This window comes from Pezoporus occidentalis, unplaced genomic scaffold, assembly GCF_034315485.1.
Source record: "Pezoporus occidentalis ecotype Australia unplaced genomic scaffold, CSIRO_AGI_Poc_V1 ctg142, whole genome shotgun sequence".
Classification (NCBI taxonomy): domain Eukaryota; kingdom Metazoa; phylum Chordata; class Aves; order Psittaciformes; family Psittacidae; genus Pezoporus; species Pezoporus occidentalis.
Window position 1 is genome coordinate 781,790 of NW_026913230.1, and position 10,223 is coordinate 792,012.

At 50.1% G+C, this 10,223-nt stretch overlaps 1 protein-coding gene across 2 annotated transcripts; it reads right to left on the reverse strand.

Annotated features, from left to right (window-relative positions):
• Window positions 1-3,499: 3,499 nt before the first annotated feature.
• Window positions 3,500-8,491, reverse strand: ATOX1 (antioxidant 1 copper chaperone). 2 transcript variants are annotated; one of them, XM_062609946.1, is made up of 4 exons: window positions 8,345-8,491; window positions 7,146-7,221; window positions 5,739-5,896; window positions 3,500-3,723 (listed from the first exon to the last, which is right to left on the reverse strand). In XM_062609946.1, the coding sequence occupies exons 1-3, from the start codon at window positions 8,348-8,350 to the stop codon at window positions 5,766-5,768; spliced, it is 213 nt and encodes a 70-aa protein (XP_062465930.1). In that variant the 5' UTR covers window positions 8,351-8,491; the 3' UTR covers window positions 3,500-3,723; window positions 5,739-5,765. The 2 variants fall into 2 exon arrangements, with proteins under 2 accessions (XP_062465930.1, XP_062465929.1); XM_062609945.1 differs by lacking the exon at window positions 8,345-8,491 and adding an exon at window positions 7,671-7,703.
• Window positions 8,492-10,223: the final 1,732 nt, after the last annotated feature.

Consider the following 10,223-nt stretch of genomic DNA (forward strand, 5'->3'; position numbering starts at 1 on the left):
AGAGCATCACTATGAGAAGGGCAATGGTGCAATGCAATGAGGTGGATGACAAAAGCAAATACCCTGTGGAAACACCATGGGGAGGGGAAACAAAGGAACTTTTAAAGCCCATCCCTCTATGTTTGCCCTGCTCTTACTGGGGCTGCAGCTTGAGACAGTTCGCAGACTCTCACAGTTCAGCTGGAGCTGGGCTGAGAACATTGTGAAGAAACCAGAAGTGAGATCCTGCTGCTGGGGATCATCTTCATGGATGGCAAAGCACCAAACTGCACCTCACCAGCTGCTTGTCCTGACACGTCCCTCTTCCAGCAGGTCACCGAGATGTCCTGCAGAGCCAGGGTGTCTGTGGTACAGGAAAGCTCCCTTTCCAAGTGCCACCCTTTCCTGTTTGCATTGCAAACTGAGCATTTCCATGTCTGAAAACAGCCACGCAGCCTGTGTCTGGTATATTGTTTCCTGTGGAAATTATTGTGACCACATAATCTGTTCAGGCTCTTTGGGGTCCCTCTTGATGACATGCAACCTGACAAAGATTTTGAAGGACTTGAAGCTGAGCAGTTGTGGAGCAAAGAAACTGCTTAGGTCTTGTCTTACCCTTTCAGACTCTATGAAGGAGTTGGTTTTTTCTCCCAGTGTTTTTCCATCAGCCTCTCAGACAGCCACCCTGCAGGTCTGCTGCTCAGTTCAGACTCAACCATCCTTCCTAACTTCCCTAGGCCAGCTGTAACCGGCCCAAAGGCAGCCCCCACATACAAAAGCAAGGACAGTCTCAGGGTGTCATTACCTAGCTCTGGCTGCATGTTCACAGAGAGGTGGCCTTCTGGGAGGCACTCTGTGCTCCTGCAGAGCCACTGATTCAGGAGTGCTGAGGAGGCAGGACCACCAGGTCATCTTACCCAAACACCTTATCTATCCACAGGAAAGGAAAGCAGGCAGAAAACGTTCTGCAGATTGCCTGGTCTGGTTGAAATGCCCTCTTTCACTGATGAGCCTGCATGGTTGATGGGAGAGCACACACAGTGCTGCCCTGCTGGGCTTTTGGTGGAGAAAACAAGCAGCAGCTTGGGTATCATCCTCTTGCCCTCCTTAATAGGAGTTGTCCTGGTTCTTTGGTATTTCCACTATATGTGCCTGGACTGCTAGGATTAGGAACTATCACAGCACTTCCCTCCTCTTGGCTGGTGAAGAAACATTGACAGTTCCCATCTCTTCTCCAGTGGATGTGGGGAAAGGAAGAGGGATGTGATGGGAGGGTCTCAGCACTGGGGCCACCTAAGGAAGGGCTCATGGAAGCCTTTGGTACTTTCCCAACTGCTCACTCCCATCAGCATCCTCAGGGTATGGCACCAGAGAGGTGGCCTATGCAGACTTGTCACCCTTCTGTTCCCTCTGCTCTGGAACAGCAAGTGAGGAGTAGGACATCAAATGCTATGAGCCATGAGGTATAAAAGCCCACAAACCGTGTACACACACGGTCTCCATCAGAAAGCAAGTGGCAGGGACACCTCAGGGAAGTGGCTGTGGGCAGCCCCTGTGCACACAGGGGAATTATAGGGACTGTAAATGACACTAATGGCCAGGTAGAGCACAGCTGCCTAGGTTCATGATGGCTTGCTGCAAGGGAGTTAGAGGCATTTCTTAAAGTGCAGGGCGGGGACCAGGAGGGGAATAGATGTCCTGTCTGGACATCACTGCTTTGGTGGATGGAGACCAGCTCCTGGCACTTTGTGAAGGGCTGCTCCTCTCCTCCGGGCAGTGAGCATCCCCACCAAACTCTGCAGCCAGCTTGGGGTGATCCCATCTCATCACTATAGCAAATTTCCACTGCAATGGAAATTGCAAAATTCCATTGCAAAATGGAAATTGCAGTGGAAAGCTGTAATGTCATTTCTGCAGCAGGCAAGAGCTTAAAGCAGTGTCCATCCCCTCCACCAATGAATGGCAGAGGGGAGTCTTAGGAGGCTGCAGCCCTGCAGATGGGTACTAAAACTTCAGGTATCTGCATGAACCTCCTGGCTGGCTGTGGGTAGAAGCCTTTCCTTGTCTGGCTCAGAGATAAGCAGGCTTTAACCAAAACAGACAGTTCAGCAGAGCAGGGAGGAGGGAGCACAGCAGCCACGGGAGTGTGGATAGCGTAAGCTGCAGCCCACACATCAAGGACGAGCAGCCTGGTTCACAGCAAAACAGACTGGGAGTTATCCTCTATGGGCACAGCACTGCCAGTCCTGTTTGGCAGACAGCAAGTGCCACAAGGACTGCTGGCTCCAAGGCCAGCCGTGCCTCTGTGAGCCATCCAGCTCCATGCCAAACTAACAGCAAACATCCTCTCCCAGCCCAGTGCCACCAGAGCTGGGCCACTGGGCAGCCAGCTGCTAGTGGATGCACTGGCCATGCCTGGGAGGAAGCTGAAAGCAGTAAATAATAACTAACATTGGCAAACACCAGCTCAGACCAGCAAGGGAAAGCTAGGGAAAGGGGTTCACTCACTCACCCGGGACCCTGGAGGTGTCATGTTGTGCATCTGAGTGCACAGGCACAAAGCAGAAATAGGTTGTGGTACTGGGCCTTGGATCAGGAAACTTCCTGCCACTGGGAGATTTTAATGCAAGAAAATAATGCAGTGATGTTACATGTTTATCCTTTAGCTTCCCTTAAGTTAGAAGTAATAAAAAGTGTCTGCCACAGATTCCTTGAAGTGTCTCCAGCCCCTGCAAGTGCATCTACAGCAGTTAAATGTGCTACAGATGGTAATACCATTACTGTAATGGTAAGGGACTCTGAAGTACTAAACCACTCTAGGAAAGAATAAATTGCAACTATGTCAAAAGTAGTCTCATTGTACAAGCGTGAAAAATCTCTTAAACATAATCTTTTCCTTCAAATTTTAGTTGTTTCTTCTTTCTGTAGAACAAGTCACATGTAGGCATGGGAGACACCCTCCAGGTGAAACGACAGACAGCAGACTGGGACAGACACGTGCAATTGCTTCACTGGCTTGAAACCTGAATTAAATGAATGGGCATAGGGCAAGGCAACAGTACAGCCCGTAACACTGGTCACTGGGCTGAGAAATCAGAGATCTTGGATTGATTCCCACACCCTTCTCCTTCCTCCATCTTCTGCATTTCTCATCAGCACAGGCATTGTCTTCTGCACACCTCTGCCTTGTGGCCCCAGCTAGCTCAAAAGAACATTTGGTTATCCTTGACTTAGAGGGGCTCCAAGAGTCCCTTCTTCCCAGCACTTGCATCCCAAATGGAGTTTGTTCTGTAATGGGAAGAAATCTACCAAGACAGAGATTCCCCAAATTTAAGTGACATTCAGTCTCAGTTCTCTTGCGACATGTCCCTTAGACAGAGGTTGCATTCAACTCCTAAAATAAATGCAGTTTCCAGGAAGACCTGCCTTGCATGTAATGGGTAGTTTCCCATCCCTAAGAGCTATCTCTTTCACAGAAAACCACTTAAAGCAGTACAAAGACACACGAGACACATAGACATGCACTGAAAAAACAGAAGAAGCACCTCAATTTACTGTGGGACTAGAAACATCATATAACCTCCCCTGGAGTTCTCCAGGTATAAAGTCCAAGAAGCAGCTGTCTTCTCCTGCCAGGCTTCTGCCTTCCAGCATCTGGCAGGGTTGTAAAGGTCAAACATCAGAGCAAGTTGGGAGATATGCAAAAGGTTAAGCCATCTTTTTGCTGAAGTCATGTTTGAGTTCCTGCAAGATAATTAAGTCCATAAGTAAATAAAGGAACAAATACCAAGGCACAGGGGAGACAACGTTATACAAAGATGCCCTCTGCCGGTCATCAGCCAAAGGAAAGTCATCCACCTGGACTCTATGCCAATGATTTGCAACTTCCCCCCCTCCTTTTATAGAGGAAGCCCTAAAAATATTCCCTATGGAGGGAAATGTGCTGTAAAACTTAAGCTTGGTATTTTTCCCCACGACAGTTGAAGTGATCCGGCAGCAGACTACTAGCAAGGGCAGCTCAGCCACCCCTCAACTTTGGTTTGGATCTCACAGTCCTTAGGTAAGTCAACTTGCTTCAGTTCAAACCCAATGGGAAACCAAAAGCTCTGACAGAAATGTTCTGCCAGATCGGCCAGCTGAACTGACTCCATAGCTGCCTTGATGGAACACAAGGGAAGTATACAAGGGCTGGGGAAAAAAAGGGCCACATCCACATGATTTGAGTCTGACTTTGATGGGTTAACTTTTGCAGGCATTTCAGACATAGTCCACAAGTCTCTGCAAGTTGAAAACAGCTCCTGCAGTCAGTGCTATGAGCTCAAAACTATTTGAGGCACCAATCAATTCAGAGCATGCTTCTCCCTCTGTTTCAAATAGCAATGTTATCTGATTATAGCTATGATTTTAAACTATTTCTAAGTATTGAGAGCTTGCTCTAATGATACAAATTACAGACTTTAAATCTGTTAAATTAGTCTATGAAAAAAAATGCAGCTCTATTGCACAGGCATATCAGTCCCAGCTCAACTCTTTTTTGTATCAGTTGAATTCCTGCTGGTGTAAATCCCTGATTTAATTTACTGACTGGGAATTAAATCAGCATGAACTGGTTTCAGTGCATCCATGCTGGGTATTTGTGATGATCAAAGTAGACTATTTTAAAACAATGTTGTTGGATTAGAAAGCTCCAGTGGTGGAAACAAGCTCTTAAGAGATGCAGTATAATAACCTTGGACATTAAAGAACAGTACATACAGTGAGTGGGCAGCCCTCTCTTCCTACTTCAGTCTTTTCCACTGAAATTGAACCCTGTCTGCAAAAACATTTTCATGGTCATGAAAGTTTTGTATACAGAATCACAGAACGGTTTGGGTTGGAAGAGACCTTAAAGATCATCTGTTTCCAAGCCCCTGCCATGGGCAGCAACCCAGTTTAGTCTTCCATTATCAAGGTTGCTCCAAACCCCGTCCAACCTGGCCTTGAACACTGCAAGGGATGGGGCAGCCATAGCTTCTCTGGGCAACCTCTCTGCACCACCCGCATAGTGAAGAATTTTTTCCTAATGACTAATCTCTTTCAGTTTAAAGCCATTCCCCCTTGTCCTGTCACTACATGCCCTCATAAAAAGTCCCTCTCCAGATGTAGTGCTGAGACTGTGGAAAATGGGCACACTGCAACGATCAGGTTGTCTTTGCGATAGATATCCAGGGGCTGTGTACACTGGGAGCTATTCTGACACCCAACATTTCACATCCCTGAGGTAGCAGGGTGCTGATCTTTTTTTATTCTTGAGTTTAGTAGCCATATCAACAGAATGCAGTGTTGGAGGTCCATGTGCTATCAACCAAACCTCTGCATCATGTACCCACAGGGGTCTTTGTGTCCCATCACCCTCCCTGGGATTGTTGGGGGCCACCACTCTCTCTGGTAAGCTGGTGAATGTCTTTGGGATTTGTTTTCACGCATAATATGCTCTGTCAAACTCTAGGTTCAACTGGGCACGGCACAAAGGCTGTGTTCTACCTTTCCACTACAGCCATGGTTGGGATCACGTGCTCTTTGCAGAGTAGCTAAGTGGTCCCAAACAAAAGGGGTGCTGGCTGTATATGGTCCAGCTGCATCTCTGATAGAGAGGTGTTTCCTGAAGCTGGACCTGCAGGTCTTTACTACTTTGTGCTTCCCAGGAAGCAGCCTGTTTTACTGTGAGACCTGGAAAGAAGTCAGATCTTTCTCCAGCATTTCATACACCTGCTATATACCTAGCCTCCTCACACCAGGCAAGGCTACTACGCGGACTTCTCCCCAATATAGGAAGTGTTCTTTCCAGTCTTCTTTAGGGTTTCCAGCAGGGTGTCAACGTTATGCTCTGAGTCGATGCACACCTTCTTGTTGGGCAGGTCAATATCAAACTGGACACCTACAAACAAAGGAAAACAATCCTGCACAGCTAGAAGCAGCCAAATGGTGTGAGCACAGGGAAAACTCACCTTCACACATTTGTGCTCCCAAGGCAATCAGTCAAATGTACACATGCTTCCTGCCAGCAAACCCTGATACCACCACCAGCCAGCAAAACCAAACTGGTGTCCTGCCAGCAGTGGTATGAAGGAAGCCAGATCTCCTGCAGATGTGCACTGGGCACTGCAGTTTCTTAACTGCTTTTATCTGCTCACTCCACCTTGGATCAACACAATCACTCACACAATAACCAGAATGAGCTAAGTTTAAACCAACCATTATAATCTCCAACCAGCTCAACCTGTGCTGTGGTTTAGCATGGATAGGCACTAACTAATAGTGCAGGGTTAGGACAGGGTCAGGACAGGTTTCCTCAGTGGTGGCACCAGCTAACAGCTGTAAGTAGGAGGAGGGAAAAGACATTTTCACATGTGGATTTCCCAGTGGCTAATAAGGGTGAGCCACTCGGCACAGTGAAAGGACATGAAGTCTCTATCACAAGGCTGGTATTGGCCTTGTTTGAAGAGTGATGGAGCTTCTGGCAACCACACACAGAGGAAGTGGGATCGCTACAGCCTGGTAACGAGGTCTGAAAGAAGTTGCAAGGCCTTCACCTTGTGACTGAAAGCTGTTTCTACACAATAAGGAGAGGGGTGCAGGATGACCAGTCCTTACAACAGGTGAGTACAGGCTACATCCCTCTCTCTTGGTAATGTCAGCATAAAGGAGGTATAAGCTATAATTTTCCAGGTGGTATTAAAAACAGGCTATGCAGGCAACCACCAAACACTCTGCTCAGCAGCTCTTCACTAGGACTGCTGATGACACATCTAGGGAAGCACCACAGACACCCCAGGCTTCCTTGGAAACACCACCTGGTAGGACATCCAGGGAGGTCACTTTCTTCTGACAGCCTGAGTAGGGGTCTAGCAGTATCATTCCCAGAGGGTTCAGGATGAGGCCCTGGTGCTTCAGAGCCCCCTGCAGCCACGGCAGCTTCTCCTTCCCTTGACAGTTCTCCAATGGTCACACAAGTCCTGCCAACAATCAGTGACTCATTACTGAGTAAGCAGCAGGCTCAGCACAGAGCGGGAGCAGAGGTTTCCAACCTGCCACTTTCAGCTTTTTACCCTTGCAAGATGGAGGATCCCCGGGCACTGATATCCTGCCCCAAAGCTGGTGCTGTCACACACCCAGCACGGACTCACCTCCCAGCCTCTGCAGGACACGGGTGACTGCATTGGAGCAGCCTTCACAGGTCATGTCCACAAAGAACTCGTGTTTCTGAAAAGACAGACGAGGGGTCAGGGAGGGTGAAGCTGGCAACACACCACAAGCACTCATCCTCCACAGTAGCCTTTTTCCTGGGGAGATGGGCATAAATCCTCCCCAGCCAAAAGGTCCACACATGCCACTAAGGGGTATCGAGAGTTCTTGGTAGTCCTCCCTATAGAATCCTTGTGCTTTTCATCAAGGGATAATTATGAGGACCCTTTGGAGACTGACTGGCCATCACACAGAGCAGGGCCACCTTCAGGGTCAGCACAGGTTCCCACCTCTGTGGGTCTCTGAAAGCTTCTTTGGGAAGCTCCAGAGAAGCAAGCGTCCTGCCTCCAGCAACCCACTGTCCTGATCTGGTCTGCAAGGTTTTCAGTGCTTGCCCGTCCTGTTCTTCTTGTGCCTTCAAGGCCTCTTTTCCCCAACATAATAAACTCCTAGAAATATCAACTAACCTGAAATTTAAGGACCATTAGTGCTGTTTTATCACCCCTTCACTCCAGCGGGCCCCCAGTGTTATCTTCACTACTGGTCAACACTGGGTCACTACTGGGTCAACAGAAACGTGCTTGCTGTAACACTAACCATTGCTTTCAACCTTTGGCATCAGACAGATCCCAAACCCATTCTGTTACACATGCTTTTTACTTTCCTTATAAAAACAAGGTCTTTTTCTTCTTCTTTGCTACCTGCTACCCATATTTCTTTCTATTCCAAACTACCCTCTGCTCCCTCCCATCGAGAGGCTAAAAAACCCTCAGTGGCACGCTCCGCCCGGAACAGCAGCTCGGGAATGGCGGTTCCCAGTGGAATTTTGCTGTGTAACCAGCGTTTTCCTGCTTTTTACGCTACAAACGCCCAGCGTGCCCCGGGGAACACGGGATCGGATCGGAGCAGCAGGAGGGTCCCAGCGCGGAGTTCCCCCCCCCCTCGGCCCGGTGGCTCCTCCCGGTACCGGCCAGCTCCCTCCCTGCCCCGTCGGCTCCGCTGGCGCTGGGGCCGGCCCCGCCACGTCCCGCGGGCCCATACAGGCCCTACACGGCCCCGGCCTGCCCCGGTGCGCCAGGCGCCGGCGCTGTGCGGAGCGGGCCGCCAGCAGCCGCCCCGCGCCCCTAGGCCCGGCACCCACCGGCATGGCGGAGCGCAGCGGCGGATCCCGGCTCCCGGCTCCCGGCGCTGCGCAGAGGAAGGGGCGGGCCGCGCCCGGCTGCTCCAGGCCGATGCCGGGCTCTGAGCGCCGGCCCCGCACAGCCCGCCCCGTTCCCCGGGGAACCCCTCAAATCGCCCCTGGCCAGTTCTCGGCACTGACCGAGCTGCTTTTAGGAGCCTTTCGGGGACGGTGGTTTAATTGTTAGGAGTGAATGTTGCTGAAGCACATCCCCGCTTCTTGCGCTTATGTTCATCTTCCCAGTTTTCTGATGCTAAAATGCCGCTGCTCCCAGGATGTGGCTGCAGTGATGCCATCTCCAGTAGGATGAAGCCCGAGGTAGGAGTAAGTCTGAAGCCATCGGAAGGCATGAGATGCCAAAAAGGGGTAAGGAGAAAGCAGTGGAGAAAGTTTTTATTGGTGTGGCTCCCTAGCGGCTTTCAGCACCCTGGATCAGCACAGGGAAGGGGCTGCGGAGCTGGGAAAAGCCATGGAGCATGAGGTGTGAGGGTTGACAGCGCAGCTTCAGAAGGCTTGTTCCTGTCTTGTGAGGCTTTGAGATTTACTGGGTTAGGATAGCCTGGATTATTGAATGAGGGAGGTTTGGGGGTAAATTGAGAGAAAGGATGCTGGTCCCCGAAGACTGTGTGTCTGCTTTGGGCTGGTCTGTTGGAGTTTTAAGCATAGAATCATACAGTGGTTGGGAAGGACCTTAAAGCTCATTCAATTCCAACCCCCTCCCATGGGCAGAGGGACTTCACTAGAGCAGGGTGCTCAGTGACCTGTCCAACCTGGCCTTCCCTGGCTGTTTGGTCCTTGGAAGGAGAATGGGCTTCTTAAAAACTGGAGGTGGAGATGACTGCAATGGGGACCAGGAGCAGCTTTGGGAGGCTGTGTGCAGCCAGGAAAGGAGACGGGGCTGCACATCAGGGCTGAGAAGTGCTACCAGAGGTGTGTGTGGGATGATACTTCCTGACCACGTGCTGGGCTTCAGTATCTTCCTGTTAAGAAGGCAAATCTGCAGCAGAAAAAATAACCAGCGTGTTCTGGTTACTTGCTACCACGCCAAACGGAGTGGTACCCTGGGATGTGGCCGGCTTGCTGACCCCTTCCCCTTGCCCTGCATTGATACTGAACAGGCTGAGCCCTCGCCGGGATGAAGATGATGTGAATGCCTTCCCTAGTTAACTTGTGTTGCATGGGAGGAGTGAAGGTGTTCATTTTGACACACATAGCACCCTGTTGTTGTAATGACCTTTTCATAAGAGAGGAATTACCTGTTCCCCTGCTGCGCTGGGGAAGAGATGTCAAGGATCCCCCCAGCAGTGTTTATTTTGGTGGCTGTTGTGCTGGGTCACTGGGCTCACATTAAACTTCAGAAAAGTCTGTGCTGCTGATTTATGAGCTGGCAGATTGCAATGTGGCTTAGGCTATAAATAGCTGGGTGTGCAGGGGGGGGAACGATATTAATGCTGATCATGGCCCCATGCCAGTCCACTGACTGTATCTCTAGCTGCAAGGCATAGCAGGAAGGGGTTTGGGCAGCCTTTAGGGATACAGTGGTGGGGAGGAAGTCACTTTTATAGGGTGAAATCTATCTCTTGAGTGCTTCATGTCAGGGGTACATTTGGGATAGGATGTGACACAAATGGAAAGCTACGGCCTTCTGGGAGCAGGCTGGCTCAGGCAGTCTGCTTCCTCTCCTTGCTCTCCTCAGGCTCCCTGGACCAGCATCTCAATGTGAATATTTAGGCCTGTCTCCTTTGTAGAACCACCTGGGCTTTGCCAGGTGGTTTAGAAAACATCATTGCTTGGATCGCCTTTCTTCTGGGGCAGATGAACTTCCTGCCTGCTTTGCTCC